At 40.2% G+C, this 15,715-nt stretch overlaps 1 protein-coding gene across 2 annotated transcripts in view; it reads left to right on the top strand.

Moving 5' to 3' along the window:
- Positions 1-10,126, top strand: part of GUCA1C (guanylate cyclase activator 1C) — a 35,971-nt gene extending 25,845 nt beyond the window's left edge. For both annotated transcript variants that reach the window (XM_027786832.2, XM_005237458.3), the window contains exons 2-4: positions 1,852-2,001; positions 4,721-4,808; positions 8,572-10,126. In XM_027786832.2, coding sequence (XP_027642633.1) covers positions 1,852-2,001; positions 4,721-4,808; positions 8,572-8,702 — 369 coding nt within the window. In that variant the 3' untranslated portion in view covers positions 8,703-10,126. The remainder of the gene's footprint in view (positions 1-1,851; positions 2,002-4,720; positions 4,809-8,571) is intronic.
- Positions 10,127-15,715: the final 5,589 nt, after the last annotated feature.

Genomic DNA, 15,715 nt, shown 5'->3' with positions numbered 1-15,715 from the left:
GCAGAACTACATACCCAAACATATTAAAGTGATTATTACATTGTCTAAACCTCTGATATTTTGTCAGAGCAATCACAGTGACACTGAGACATAGGAAGAAAGCAAGCAAAATACTATTTTCCAAAATCCAAAGGGAAAAGTAAGGGAAAAAGAAGAAAATTAATCTGATCACGGACATCCAGCAAGCCTAAAATTAATCTGTAGTTTCAGCAAGTAGTATGAAGTGCAATAAAAAGGCAGCAATGTGAAATGCATCTCACCACATTCTTAATAGATCTATCAAATGAGATGATGGAAATGTAATCAGAAAAATAAACCTTGCCCTCCAGCAAAATACTCGTTCAGACTCTTCTTGGAATAATACTCGCAAAATTGAAATTCAAGCTGGAGTGCCAAAAAGAAGCATAAAGTTTGTGGTACATGATATGTCATTTTTGGGTAAAGCATCTGCTTTTAATACTGGGCCTAATCTTTTTTGAAAACTATGCAGTTACTGCCAAATTTCATCTAATCCCGAACAGCGGTTGAAGGGCGTCTGCCTTTGCTGTGTTTGCTATGATTGCAATCAGAGCAAACCCAGCAACCACAGCAGAACCTGTGCAGCGGGTCCGGGAAGCGGTGCTGAGGCTGCACCAGGTAGGCATGCACCATTTCTGCGTGCACATTGAATCTGGTGTGTTTGAAGCACTGGATTTACCTCTTGGGTGCTACTCTGACCAAAAAGCCTTGCACAGAAATCCAAACAAGCACTACAAGCGTGGCACTGAGTCACACCGCGCCTTTACGGGACTTTTCCTTTAGTCTAGTACAGTCTTGAGGGCCGATTAATGCCTGCTGATTGCAAAACCTCAGCTGGCAAGATATGTGTTGATATACGACAATAAAAATTAGTAACATGCTAAACCTACTACGTACTTATCCAGCCTTCTCTTCTCAATCACAGACCATCTGAAACTGATGACAGCCCTTCCAAGGTTTTCCATGCAATTGGATTATGACCAATGTAAAGATCACAAGATTAAATTTACCAGTTGTTAATTCTTTCTACATGCACAGGAGAAACAGTTGGAGCAAGCACTCTCCAAATTCAGCAACTGTTTCTTCCATCCTCACCACATTTTCACAGAAACTGAGGAACCTGACCATTGAGGCTTGTCCTTGACAGGCTTCCATCAGTAGCTTCAGAGGAGGAAGCAGAAAATATGAAATTAAATTGATCTGAAATGCTCTTTCCCTAGGACTATCCCCAATCCTTACTATTTAGAAACGAGTTTATGACTTGAAGGCTTTACATCCCATGTGAAATGTATTGGTCAGAGAGACCTGGGGTTTACACGGATAAACCACAGCACCTGGGCTCCATGCCAGGTTATTGGTTACTACGTGTAACACTTAGCACATGATCTCTGGGATGGGTAACACCTGGAACAGCTCTGTTGCACTGAGAACCATCTGCACTTCTGAGTACCCATGTGAATTTAAGCAAACCCGCTGTAGGTATCGCATTAGTACCAAACCAGATATCTCAGGTTCCCCTTTTTCACGTGTCTAGCACAAACCTCTTTCTCTTCTACTCAAAAAAAGGTCAATAACAATTGCTCAGAGCCAACTCGCCCCCCACCCATGCTGCCCCCAGCTTTCAGGGCAGAACAAAACTGTCTGTGCTAACACCCCTTCCTATTGCACTTCCAGTTGAGTGCATCCTTTTCAAACACCACAGGAGGTTTCTATGTTAAAGTGCTTTATAAATCAGTGTGTATGACTGAGAATTCGATGACCTGTTTCTGTGAAATTGCCAGAACAAACAGCAACCCAATGTTAAAATGTGCTTTATTTTTCTCTCTCTCTTAGGATGGATTTATAGACTTCTTGGAGTTCATAGCTGCAATAAACTTGGTCATACGAGGGAAAATTGACCAAAAATTGAAATGGTATTTTAAGCTATATGATGCTGATGGAAACGGATGTATTGACAAAAAAGAACTAATAAGCATATTCACGGTAAGCAAGTTATGACCAATAGCAAGAGTATTTGACACGGTACATTGCCCCTGTGGTTCATCATGTGTTGTAAACGGATTGTCTGCACTTTACCTAATGTTTTACAGCTGTAAAACCAGAATTGTTCTGGCTAGTGACACTGCTGCCATTCGTTTCTCACTTACTGAAATAAAAATATCTAAGTAGTATTTTGCTTTAACCCATAGTTCTACAGATACAATGCTTTACTGAAAGTGAAAAATTGTAAAAAAGGTAGAGAGATTATCGTGATAAACTATACTACAAGGCAGAGCGGAACTGAAGCAGTATAATGAATAAAACAGCTGGTTGCAAGTGTTTGTGCCAGTCTGTTGTGGAAAACTGGCTTCTCAAACAGAACTTGCTGCAAGAAACAATACAGATCTCATCAAAATAATCCAGTATTTTAATTTTTTGAAAGGCTTTTAGATTTGTTTAGTACAAATGCCATCGCCCATATTTTAAAATAAAACTGGGGAAATGTAATTTTACCACTAAATCATGCAGTGCCGTGTGAATACAAATATTGTAGAAAATTTTGCTGAAAATGGATCCATTTGAAACCCATAAAACCAAAGCAGTGCAATTCTTTTTTTTAAATGATCTCTGTATTTTTCAACCTGCTGGTTTAATCCAAAAGGTATTACAGGGCTCCTTGCAAATATGAATGACTTAATACTCTCCCTAAATGTACAGGACTTGTTACAGATCAAGGTTTTGCTGCAGGGAGAATAAAATCTAAATAGGGATTTAATGTCATAATAAACAAGGAACATACTTTTCCTGGCTTCTGTATCACTGCTGGTGCCTGGCTAGTCACTGTTTCAGACTTTCAAGAGCCACTGCCCAATTTAAAAGGAACTGGAGCCAGACGGAGCCATGGGGTCGAACAAATAACGCTGATGCATCACCTTCCAAAGAGCAGCTTTCTAAAGGTAGAAGGAGAGGCTTCATCTCCCAGATTTCTCCTCATTTAAGACTAATGACATCTTTCTTTTGCAGATATTCTCCATCATTTTTCACCCAGAGGTAGTGAGGCAACTGAGTTTTTTCTCGGGATCTACTCAAAAACAGCATTAAAATCCTTTTCATATAAAGATTTCTTTTTCAACTTATCTGGCTTTCAAACCAGTGTAATGATCTGTGTGTTTTCTTCTCTTTTGGAGTACGAGAACTTTAACTTAAACCTGCCTGTGCCATTTAACCTAGGCTAGATTAAAACCAGCAGGCTCTAAACAAAAACAAAAATACAGGCTCACAGTCATTAGGGGCCCTGCTTATACTAAGCATCAGTAAACAAGGGCTTGTCCGAAAAGATATGCCATATCTGAGGCATTAAGTTAAATCACAGAAGTCCTATTAAAACTTCACCTGGCCCTGCAGCTATGCATACTTTGAACCAACAAATGACTATCAACCATCAAAATTCCTTCCAGACAACCATGCACCCTCTCAATGCCTTTTAACAGCCCAGTTATTTTGTTTTATTATTTATGGTGATTCTGTGGTAGTCAGGGATTCAAGCACTTCAGGAACCACTGCTTTACTCAGCACTTACAACCATTGTAACTGTGGCAGAGGCACAACTTTCTTCTGAAGACCGCATCAGGGTCAGGCATATAAAGCACCAAAAGTATCCGAAGAATGGATTGGTAATACAAACAAGTGTGTGTACCTAGTTTTGTAAAATTCTTGCTGCCTTTTGGAACTCGTTTGTGCAAAGTAAGATAAATACAGCGAAGGTCAAGAATTCCACATCAGTGCTGAACAGGTTTAACTTACATTTTATTTAAATGTAATTAATTCTATTGTCATATCAGGAATACTGAAAGAAACAGCTGGCATATACGGTGTATTATCTTGCACAACACAGTTCAGGTCAAGACAATTCAGGTGTAGAAAAACAAATTCTATAGTATGCCCATTATAGAACACATGCATGTATATTTATAATTATATATGCAAGTATTTTCCCAGTCACTTACCAATTGGGATATCGAATTTGAATCTCACTCTATAAACACATGCTTGTTGCACCTGAACCACTGACTATTAACACACAGGCTCCTATTTTATTAACCCAAATGAACACCATAATGCAAAAATGACTGCCTCAGTGAAGGGGACATACTTTTGCAAAAATAATCATTTATACCTTTATTCCAAATATTGGGTCCTTTTGCCACAGAAAAAGTAGAAGAGAGACTTCTGGGTTTCTTAATTTCTTTGGAGGACAAGCAAATTCTGCCAGCTTCCAGGACTGCTGGTCTGACTTAAGTTAAACATATCTTAATAGAAAAGCGATTTAGGCTTTCTCTGCACGTGCTTCCAGCTGTGAAAAACAACACTATATTTAAATCACACAGACGATAGGGCACTCTCCGAAGACACCAAACTCTCTAGGGCCAGATAAAGATGCTGGTGTGGAATCTAAAGTGTATTGCAGAGCAGAGGTGCCACATGATTTCAGAAGACCTTCAGAGATATGTAAATTAGTCTGTAATCTTCAGGCTGTGTTATGTTAATTAAATTTCCAATCTTCATTAGTGAAGATTTACTTGAAACAGCTATTTATTTAGTGATTTTTGAAAGGGTTGGTGATCCAAAGAGTTGCATGGCAATGACTGCAGTTGCCAGAGTATTTTTTTCACAACTTGATGGAAAAAAGTCTGAAAGAACTTTCTGCGTTTTCTGCCTTCAGGCTATCCAGGCTATTAATGGCCACAGCAACATGTCAGCTGAAGACTTCACCAACATGGTATTTCAGAAGATAGATGTGAACAATGACGGTAAGAATCGAGGGGTTGTTGGCATTGGCAGGGAGTTACCTCCCCAAGGAAGCCTGAGATCAAGAGGGGAGTGGAACACGCCACTGAAGAAGTGACTTTTAGATTAAGTGAAAGCTGGAATCTGTTCGTCTTTACTCAGATCACTTCAGCTTTACAGTGAAGTGTAAATTAACGGATTCTATTAAGCTGACACGGGAATTACATGCAGTAGGGGCTAAACCAGAGAGGTCTCGCACTATTTGTGTGCCCTGGTTGCACAGCAAAATGAAAGTTTGATGGGGGGGAGGTTTAGTATATTTGTGTTGGCTTCCTCTAAAATGGATAAGAAAACTAATCAAGATGCATGCTACCATATGCTCTAGCATGTTCTAAAGATCGGACAGCATGTTGGATGTCCCTTCAAGGCTGACTGTTAACACATGCTAAGACACATGCTATCCTTTTTTTCTCAAGATAGCTAGACTAAGCCAATGGGACTTGCATTTGGAAACTAAAACTTTAATTCACTGCTTGAGAGTGTTTTCTAATAGAAAACTCGTCTCATGTAAACGTCTTCCCTTGTACTTCTAATCATGAAGATCCTCCTTCCACTGGCAATGACACTTTACATCAATTACTGCAATCATTGACAAATTAGGAATTTTAGGAAAGCATTGCAGAACAAAACCAGATCCCAGCCAGTATTCTGGGCATTTTTGGTTGATTTTCCTGGTCTGATGTGGTGCATTAAGGTTATTTTTTTGAAAAGCTATTTGCGACATTTCATCAGAGTATAAACAGTGATCTTGTGATGCACGTGAATAATTCATGGAGGATTTTCCCCCCACCTGCTTGGCTCATCTTTTAGGTGAAGGCAAGTTACCAAAAACCTCCAAATAGTCATATTCTAGAATCTAACCCAAATTCTATAATTATTTGTACTTTGGCCCCCTCTTTGACCATATGTTTACTGCAAGTAATAACTCTATCTGAAGCTAGGGCATCAGCTGAAAAAAGTAACTTTTGCGCCTTACATTTTATGAATGAAATGCCAGAACATGAATTATGCAAAACTATCTTCATAATACTCCTATTTCAAACTGCTTTCCATAGTTAAGTTATTTTTTAAATAGCTGCAGGGCAGCAGGACTGGCTCCACCTGAGGCATGGGAAAAATTTTACCAAGTTTACCTTCAACTATGCTACTTTCTTGTAGCTTCCTATTAAAGAAATGGGCAAATAGACAAGGAAGTTGCAATGTCCTTCCTCATATTAAAATACAAGAAATAATCCCATAGTTGTAAGGAGTGATTCTTAAAACAAATCTCCTGATGACTTTGCAATTTATTTTCATTAGCTCAAGGAAATCTGAGACCCAGTGCGGTGTTTGTGTGCCTGCATGCTGGTATTGGTACTTTTAAATATATAACCTGGGGTCAAGAGGAAGGAATTCAAGACCACTTGACCTGCATAAAGAGGAAAATGATGCCGCATGTCCATCTGATGAGCCCTCATCCAGCCAAAGGCAACACAGAGAGAAGGAGATGGGCAGTAAGGGCAGTGCCTGGGATGGGAGCTCAGAGGCAGTGAGCGCACCAGTGGCAACGCAGGAGGATGCAGACGAGCTTAGAGAGGTGGCTTGTTCTGTCTCTGCTCCTGGGATGGTTTATGTAGGGGCTCTGGTGTTGAGAGGGGAGGCACAAACAACCTCAGGGCACTCCACGCCAGCCCCTGGAGAGGGTCTTGCTCCTCTCATTGAAGCCCAAGAGCCAGACCTTCTGCCAAGGGACGTCTTTCCACTTTAATAGTGTGGATATGAGTCTGCTCACCAGTGCAGGGAGGACCCATATTGATACAATTTTTAATATTTATTACTTTAGTATTATTTTATGTGATATAAATATGAATATATTTATTTATTATTTACTTTTTTAAAAAAAGGAGAGGGGGAAAAGAAGTAAGTATGTATAGGGAAAAAAAAAAAAAAGAACTTGAAAAATAGAGGATGTTAGTTAATCCTTACAGTTAACAAAAATTGGCCTTGGGAGCAGGAACAGACCCATAAATATGTCAAGCTGGGGCACAACAAGATAAGCTCAAGCAGAACCAAATGGTTAATGAGACTAAACAGAAAATTACTGGAAGTATGTGTGAACTATGCCAATTAGCACACTAGAACATCCCCCCTGGAGCAAAGAGAGCCCCCTACTACCAAAGCCCCCTCCCCACAGAAAGTGCACAGCCTCCTAAGAACCAGCAGGAATTGTGACTAAAGGTAATTGTAAACAAGTGTTCCAAGTGCGTACCAAGTGCTGCCTTGGGGGCAGAGAGGTGTGCTGGTGGGTGGATTTACCACCCAGCACCATCTCGGCACAGACGTGCAAAAGATGAAATGTGGGCTCTGTGCGGGGATCGGCGCTGGCACGCCGGGTGCAGAACCCAGGTGTGGGATAACAATATGACTGAAGAGGAAGCAGCCTTTACTGCCCAGGGGTAGAAAGTGGGTTTCACATTTTTAAAATTATGGTCATTTTCCTTTTTCACATCAGATGAAGTTTCCAAGGCTGCCATGAACAAAATCCAAATAACAAAAAAAACCTCTGGGGAGTGCTTAAATCTGAAACCAGCCCAAAGCATCGAGCTAAGCACTCACCAGCAGTGCACATGACTTGAACTGCTGCTCCCCGGCACGCTGGAGCCCCAACTCATCCAGCTATTTTCCTCTTTGCCTGGCCTCTTGTCATTTCTCATTTCAGTGAGAAATTATTCATTCTTGTGATTTGAACAAGAAACTTTAAACCGTTCCCAGAGGAAAGACTCAGGCTCTTCGTATTAAACCAAACTCTGTTTCCCCTCTCAGGGAAAAACAGGCAGTAACACTGGAATAACTCCTAACCGAAGAATTAGGTACACCCCCGTGTATCACTGGAATAACTCCTAACTGGAGAATTGGGTACACCCCCATGTATCACTGGAATAACTCCTAACTGGAGAATTGGGTACACCCCCGTGTATCACTGGAATAGCTCCTAACTGAAGAATTGGGTACACCCCTGTGTTATCACTAGAATAACTCCTAACTGGAGAACTGGGTACGTCCCCGTGCACAATGCGAGCAGGCACACAACTAGAACTGGCCTTCACCTTCGCTAACAGGGAAGGGAGCAGGAAAAGAAGAACACTAGCAGGCATTCCTGCTCCTCAATAAAAGAGATTTTATAGTCGTCTTGCAACTTCCAAGGTATTACCTGATTTTGACCTGAGCCCAAAAAATCACATTCTAAATGACCATTTCAGTTGCTTGGAAGAATTTATCTGATCAAACCACTCAAGTGACTTTTTTGTCCATCTTATTATGGCCCTAAATAATCCAAGTAGTCAACACGGGGAGTATGCCTAGTAATCCTCAGCAAATCACACCCTAATCTCTGTTAAAACCAGTTATAAGATAAATTTAAGTTAGCTGAGTGAGGTCCATACATCTAAATTCAGCCTTGATACATTCTTCATACATTTATGTCGCCACAGGTACTGAGTACTCACAGTTGCCTTAGACCAGTGACAGTTGTGTTTGAACCATTTTAACAGAAAAAAGGTGACTCTGAGTTCCAGGATCTGATGCAAAGTGGGGAAAAAAAATTAGCAAATATTCTTCCTGCATCTGCCTGTCAGCAGAGAACAGAAACCTTCCAGAGGGGGTCCATCGGGCACGGCTGGCCTCGCGTTGGCTTGAGAGGGAGTGCTGGGTTTCTGGGTTCCTAAGGAGTATCTGGCTTCCTTTCAGGGGAACTGACTTTAGAAGAATTTATCAATGGCGTGGAAGGAGATGAGGGCCTAATGGAATTGATTACAAAGAATTTTGACCTTTCCAACGTGCTCAAAGTCATACAGAACGGCAGGAGGCACAGCGTCTGAAGGATCCAGCGACAGATGTGGCATCTGTGGCATCAGTTCAAGGAAGATAATAGTTGATATTTTCAGAAAGCTCGATGTCATCAAAGCCTGCCCGGGCAATATTGAGCAACCTGCTCCAGGAGTAACAATTTTCACTCTTGACTCCCTATCTCTTTTTTTTTTTTTTTTTTTTTCTGTATTCTTTCCCTCAGTAATAACTGTGGCAGCCACAGAACACAACCCTTTGCTTATATATAACAGAAAAGCTACTTTGATGCATTACATATAACTTGCTTGGTCTCTATGAACACTGTTCAGACTAATCAATAAAATAATGGAAATATCACAAAATGCAATCTTTAGAGAAAACATGGAGTTAATAAATGTCTTCTTTTAAGCACAGGCTCTTTGACCTGCTATTTAAAGTGTGAACATAAACTTCTAGGTAGGGCTGGGTTCTATCCAGATCAATTAAGAATGAAGCCTGGTTTCCATTAACCTAACATTTGCTCTAATCAGTACTCAAAATTGGAGTAAGTTCTCTGGGAAACACCTCAGCCAGCTTAATATTCCTGAGATGTGCATCCTCTTTAACAATCTGTCTACCGCTCTTGACTTTATTACATGCATAAATTAAAATAACGTGATGGTTTGATGGTTTTGGCAGGGTTCAGCTGCTGTTCTTTCAAATTAACCTTTTATATAGAAGCACCGGAATGAAATTTTGTTATCTTTGTAGGGTAAAATTAGAAGTTCAAAGAATAGCGAAACCCAAATCATTTTGTAAGCACTCTGTTTTGTGTCCTTTGACTCACATGCCCTCCTTTTCAAACCAATTCATTTTCACTGGGCTTTTTGCCACAGCTGCGTGAGGCAAAAGGTAAGAAGTATCACAATTCATCTCTGCTGATGCAACTGCTGGCTTCTGCCAAACAGCCTGTTTAACAGCTGAATTCTTCTGTCTTTCCCTGTCAGAGAGTAGTAATTTAGGTATCTTCGCCCTGCCCAGATACCTGGGCGAAAGCTTTTTAGCAGTTTAGTCTCTTTGAAACTTCTACCTTCTTTCAAACTGCGTTTCAATTGTCTCTGAAGGTGGTAGCTGTTAGGAGGGCAGGGAAGGCATCTGCAGATAGCACAAGCACTTATGCCTCATTTTCTTAGGAAACCAGGCTAAAACCAGCTCAACCTTAGTTTATAAAGAGCAAGGATAATTATATGAGCTGAAACGGAACTGCTGTGAACTGTCTGCAAGGGGAAAATTACAGTTCTCTCTGGTTCTCTTGGGATTGATTCTCTCTCAAGTCTGCAACAAGTTTTATCAAATTACTACATTATATCCTGAGAATAAATCCTCCTTGGCTGACAGTGCCCTGCAGGCATCACACTAATATTTATTATTGTTAGAAGCATCAGCATTATGCAAAATAAAGTGTGCATGGATCAGTGCAGGTTTAACGGAACAATTATTAACATTTCAATATGAAAATGTTTTTCTTGCAAATTCACTTCAAATCTACGTCCATTTGCACATGAAATGTGCTCCATCATCTGCAATTATTATCCCAGCTTCTGGTTTGATCAATGGAATATACTAAGAGTATGCAACATGCATCACTTGACATTATAAACAGTTCTGACATTATAGTTCTGACATTTGAATCTCTTATATACTCTTTTAAAAAAAAAAAAGAGAGAATGATGTATGAGATTGCTGGTGGTTCAGATTTTAAGTTCTTGTATTTATTCATCATTGACACATTAAGATGTCATTGTCAGTATCAGTTTTCTCACAGCCAGACTTCAAAAAGTTACTTTTCTTAATCTAACACTTTTGTATTTAGATCCTGTGGGGGTGGTGTCCTTCAGAACTGACTTTACAAGATTTAAAACAAAACGGTCCAGTCTAAGCAACTTGGGTGTAAGGAAACGGCTGTGTTTTGGATTCTGCTTTTAAACTAGTCAAGTTACGGTCTTTGACAAATTACTACTATCTACATACAGATTCTTCTTTTTTTTTTTCCTTAATAAAGGGATTTTAAAAAGAGTATTTCTCCAAATTTATCTAATTTTTCTGTGTAACTGTAATTATATGAACTGAATTGCCAACTAAGGAGGAGTGTTGTATTAAAAAATTATGTACATAAGGAAGTTGTTTGACATTTTTCATCAGACTAAATTTTAATGGCATAGCTGACACGCTCATTTTCCACACTTTAAAATCATTTAACAGAAACCTGTGCAATTAAGAAGCAAGTATCTCTGCTGGTTTAACGTAAATGCTTTGGCACATCATTGCCAAAAATATTTACCTACAGTAACTCCACATGTGTTTGGAACTGTTCCTGAGATTCTATCTAGTATTTTTGTAAGTGGATTAACATAAATTGCCTGTAACTACTGAAGCACAATTTGACACACAACTGCTTGAGATAAATGCATTATGGCCACAGTTTTCTATCGGTCTCCTAAATTTGTCAGCTGCTCATCAAGCATATCAGTGGAATAAGGTGGCACATGGAAAACTTGTCAAGGGTGACACCCCAAAGTCTTGCTCTGAAACAGCCTGAAGCTGCAGCTCAGCGAGGTGGAGGTAAGTGAAGGTAAATTGCCCTGACTATTGGAATGCTAATTGCTAGCATTAGCTAGGAAAAGCAAGCCCGGTGTCAGGTCACCTTAGGTACCCCCTTAGCAAACACTTAAGTGGTTAATGGGCAGTGCTGAGCCACTGTTCCTCAGGGCTCCTGAAGCCCACAGGAATGCTTCTGCTTCAAAGCCCCGGATGGGAGAGAAAAAACATCAACAGCACATGCTCTCAAGAAGTGTCTTTGTCAACAAGATTGATGCCAGCTGGGAGTGTCTGGAGAAGCTGGGCTGCCTGTATCATCGTCACAGGGAGGTAGGCTTTAATTAAGATAGATGTGTATTGAGAATGCCTCATCATTTTGTCACTGTATTCACCTTGGAAAGAATCACAGGCTTCAAACTCACTCTGTGCAGCTGGGTCAGCTTTGCCAATCAACAGGGTAATTGCTAATTTCTCTTCTAATATAAGCTCTTTTACTGTTAAGAAATCCTTATGATTTTATGTTCTTTTTATTGCATCTAAATAGCTAAAGGTAATCAGTTTGACAGTCCCCTTTTTCAAACAATTCTTAATTGTTCTAAAATTATCTCCTTTTCTGGTAGCTCAATGTGCTTAGAAAATAAATAGGCACTTTTTGTTTTGAGAATCTGGGAATTCAAAGCCACAAGCAAACTGCCTTTTCTTGTAGATATGAAATTGCTTAAGCATCAACAGGCATGATTAAACCTTGTGCTACAGTCGTGCATCCCTGACAAAGTAGGAGGATAGCTTGCCACGGTGTGGAATAGATCTCATAGCTGCATTTAATTTTTGCCCTTATGTAGGATTAGCTGTACCATATAGACCATTACAGCTAAATATTCAACTAAATATTCAAAGCTCGAGTCCCCTGTGTGCAAGGACATACGTCCATTTACTTGGTAAAGATTTTCTGTATGGAAAGATTTCTGGAAGTCTTGCAGGATTACAGAAATTGCTGAAGGTATCAGGGAGGGATTTTTAAACACCATTTTTATAACTTCTGCTAAATACGGTAGAATATTTTAAAAAAGCGGAAATGTATGTAGTTTTAAATTGTACTTTTTGACCTGTCCTTATCGGAAAGCTGAGGCAAACAGCTTAAGTATACAGCTTTAACATGGCAAACTGTAGCTGACTTTAGGTTGCAAGAGCTCTGTCTGAAATAATAACCATAATGATAGGCTGGAACAGGCACTTTTTTCTGGTCCTTACCCAAACTGTCTGCATCACTGGCGTTTCTACATTACTAACCAGTTTACGGTTTTGTTGAGCACTCGCAGAAGCAGCTGAGTTGTCAAGTATCATCTGAGGCACAGAACAGCCACAACATGGACGTGCCCCTGCATAGCCTTTGTCTCATCTCCTTTTCCTCTTTTCTATACTTGGACATTTGGACTTTCCTCTAGAGCATGTCCCTTAGGGCCAGACCTTGTCACACCATGGGGCTGATCTCTCCCTCTTCAGGTTCCTTCCCCTGCTTCTCTTTCCCTGTGGTCTCTTTGGGTGTTCTGTGACTCCCCCCACTATCCACCCTCCCAGTCTCTCTCCAGTATTCTGCATGGGACACGGGTTAACCTATGGGTTTTGTAAACTGCGCAGCTTTAAATGAGACAAGAAGTTCAGGCCTTACTAAAAGCAACTAGACATTCAAACTGGAGCCAGTAGTCTGATGGCTTAGTAACTCAAAAGCCAGTATTCCATTAGAGTAAGCGCAGCAACAACCGCGTAGCAAGCCGTCTTCAATCCTTTTGCAGTTCTACTGCAGAGGAGGCAGAAGTAAAAACGAAGCAGTGATACAGGAAAGCTTTTTAGAACAACTGGTTTTGACAGTTGTTACCTTTGATGGATGAACTTGCTCTGACGTGGCTGCTGTAAGGCAAAAATCGGCGCAGACCTAAGCATAGGATGTCACTTTCCAAGGTGATCCAAGTTAGAGCTTTGTCTCCTGCTCTGTGTCCCAGTTGGGCTGCAGAAGAAGAAGGTTCCCTAAACGTACCAGCTGACAGGACCTCCTTTCCTAACCTTAAGGTCAGAAGTTGTCATGTCACTGGAGAATAAAGCAAGGGTTCACCATAGATAGTATAAAGCGTTTCATCTGGGACTGTCTGAGATTTTGCTTTCCTTGCTGCCCTAATGGAAATGCAAAATTTCTCCATGGATGCACTATCGAAGGAAGATCCCACAGAGGTCATTCATACACGCTGCCCCGTATATGCCTATCTCTTGCACAACGGTACAAACCAAAATTGCCTTCTGAGCTTGCCTAGCATTCAGAAAGAATCAGATTGGCAATTTACAAACAAGGAATTTGAAATAATGATCCTCTGCCCTAGCAGTTTTTTCTCCCCAAGGATAGTGCTGGGATGTTACTGCTGTTCACCTGATTTCTCAAATCCCAAGGGAATTAACCACACAAGACATCTTCTGTTTCTTCACAGAGGATGTTCAACAGCCCAGCAAAACAAATGTACTTTTTGATGTTCCTCTCTAGACTATTTTCATTAGCTGTCCAAGTTAGCAAGGTACCAACGGCTGTGCTGGCATGCGGAATTCTGCATGCTGTGGGAAACTATTTTAGGAAACGCAGCCATTTCTTCCTCACATCGCTAAACACCCTCTGAATGGCAACGGTGCTTGAGCACTGTTTCTCACAACTGAGTTTGAGCAACCGATCTGAAGAGAAAAAGGTTGGTATTCCACTATCCTGTCCCATGAGACATCTAGTCTCCTGGCTTTTTGAATATGCATAGCAATTACAGGTCTTTTAAACTCCACCTTTCCTAGAAAACTCAAAGTACACATGTGGACTTACAGACCAGTTGTGGTCCTATACATGTCAATGATTCCACTGATTGAAAACTAGAACATAATTCATTCATTCTTAACATCTAAAGAATATATCAAATTCTTGATTTATTCAGACTCTTATTAACCCTTTCTGCAGCACAGTATTTCTGTAGACTAATGCAGAAGGGTGCAGGGAATGAATGAAGTATTTTGAAAACACTTAAAAATAATAATAATAATAAAAGAGTAATGTATTACAGCCATGATCATTTTCCTTTTAAAAATCAATGAAATATTCATGGAAAGGGTTGACACAGTTTTGAGTGTATCAAAAGAAACTAAACTCCCATCAGGCTTCAGGCACAGCTTTTCATTCTTAGCATTCATTCACATGTTCCTTCCATCCCTGTCCCCAAAGCAATAAAAATTACGTGTTTTTTTACACTGGCAGCATACCTCTGGCACATCGCTCTAATGGTCCTGGACAATATGGGAACAGTTTGCACTTTTTCTCTTCTTTTTATTTAAATTACAAATATTTGACAAACTGCTTCTATCATGGAGGATTCCAAATCCCCTGAGATTTAAAACACAGCTCACATTTAAAGAGCTTCTAACACTTAGAAGAAAAAGTTGAACATTTGCAATTAAGCACGTTTTTATTGGGTTTTTATTGTTCCTTTATTACACTAATGGTGCTTATATCAAAAGAGGATCTTTATTCCCTTGCCCTCATTTATTTTTTAATTAGGTCAGTGTTCCCTTTGATATCCTGTTCACCAGCTCAGCTCTAATGGTAATGTCAGCTAGCAATCAACTTCTGGTAAGATCATAATAATTTAGTCATCTTCCAAGTAACGTAATGACTTCCAATAACATTCCATAAACAGTGAACATCAAACAGCTCGTAAAACACAAACTGTAACTTCTGATAAGAACTACCTCCAAGCAGAATATTTTTTCAATTTTCCAAGAAAATTTAGGCTTTTCCCTAGAACTTCAAAGTGCACAGGGAAAACACACAAAAATTTGAAGCTTTCTAATTATCGGTCAGTTTTCTTCTAAGTATCTAAGCTGGTGAGGTTCCCAAGCACCCAGGGTAGGAGCTGACTTTCCTTAGTCAGGAGAAAGAGGAAGCTCTTGTAGTGGTAGGTCAGCACATCAGACCTAGCACCTAACGAAGCTGATAGGAATAATCAAGGAAAATAAAGGTGTCGTGCTGCTCCCCAAAATGGGAAACTCCAAAACGATGCATTCTGGCTGCCAGGGTTAGCAAATGCTTCTAGGGATTTATAAATCTTAACCTGGTGCTTCCTGGTGGGTTTGACTGTTGAAAGCACATTTGTGCCTGCTCAGATAGAGGATGCATTCTGCTGTCACCTTCTCTGCCTCCTGCCCAGAAAAGTGCTAAATGCTGCCAGGTCTCTGAAGAGAAGCCAAACGTGCCCAACAGGCAAGAAGCTATTCCCAGCAAAGTGCTGCCCAGCGACTTTAAGACAGCCCAAAGTGATGGTGGACACATAAGAAATGACTGTTCTGCAGGTACAAAAGTTAGGGGGAAAGAGTTCAACAAATAAACCTGTATTGTTGTTTCAGATGGAAGAGAAATCCTCAGAGCAAAACCCTTCTAGCCCCATCCCCA

This window comes from Falco peregrinus, chromosome 4, assembly GCF_023634155.1.
Source record: "Falco peregrinus isolate bFalPer1 chromosome 4, bFalPer1.pri, whole genome shotgun sequence".
In the NCBI taxonomy this organism is placed as follows: Eukaryota; Metazoa; Chordata; class Aves; order Falconiformes; family Falconidae; genus Falco; species Falco peregrinus.
This window is presented reverse-complemented; position numbering and strand designations above follow the sequence as displayed.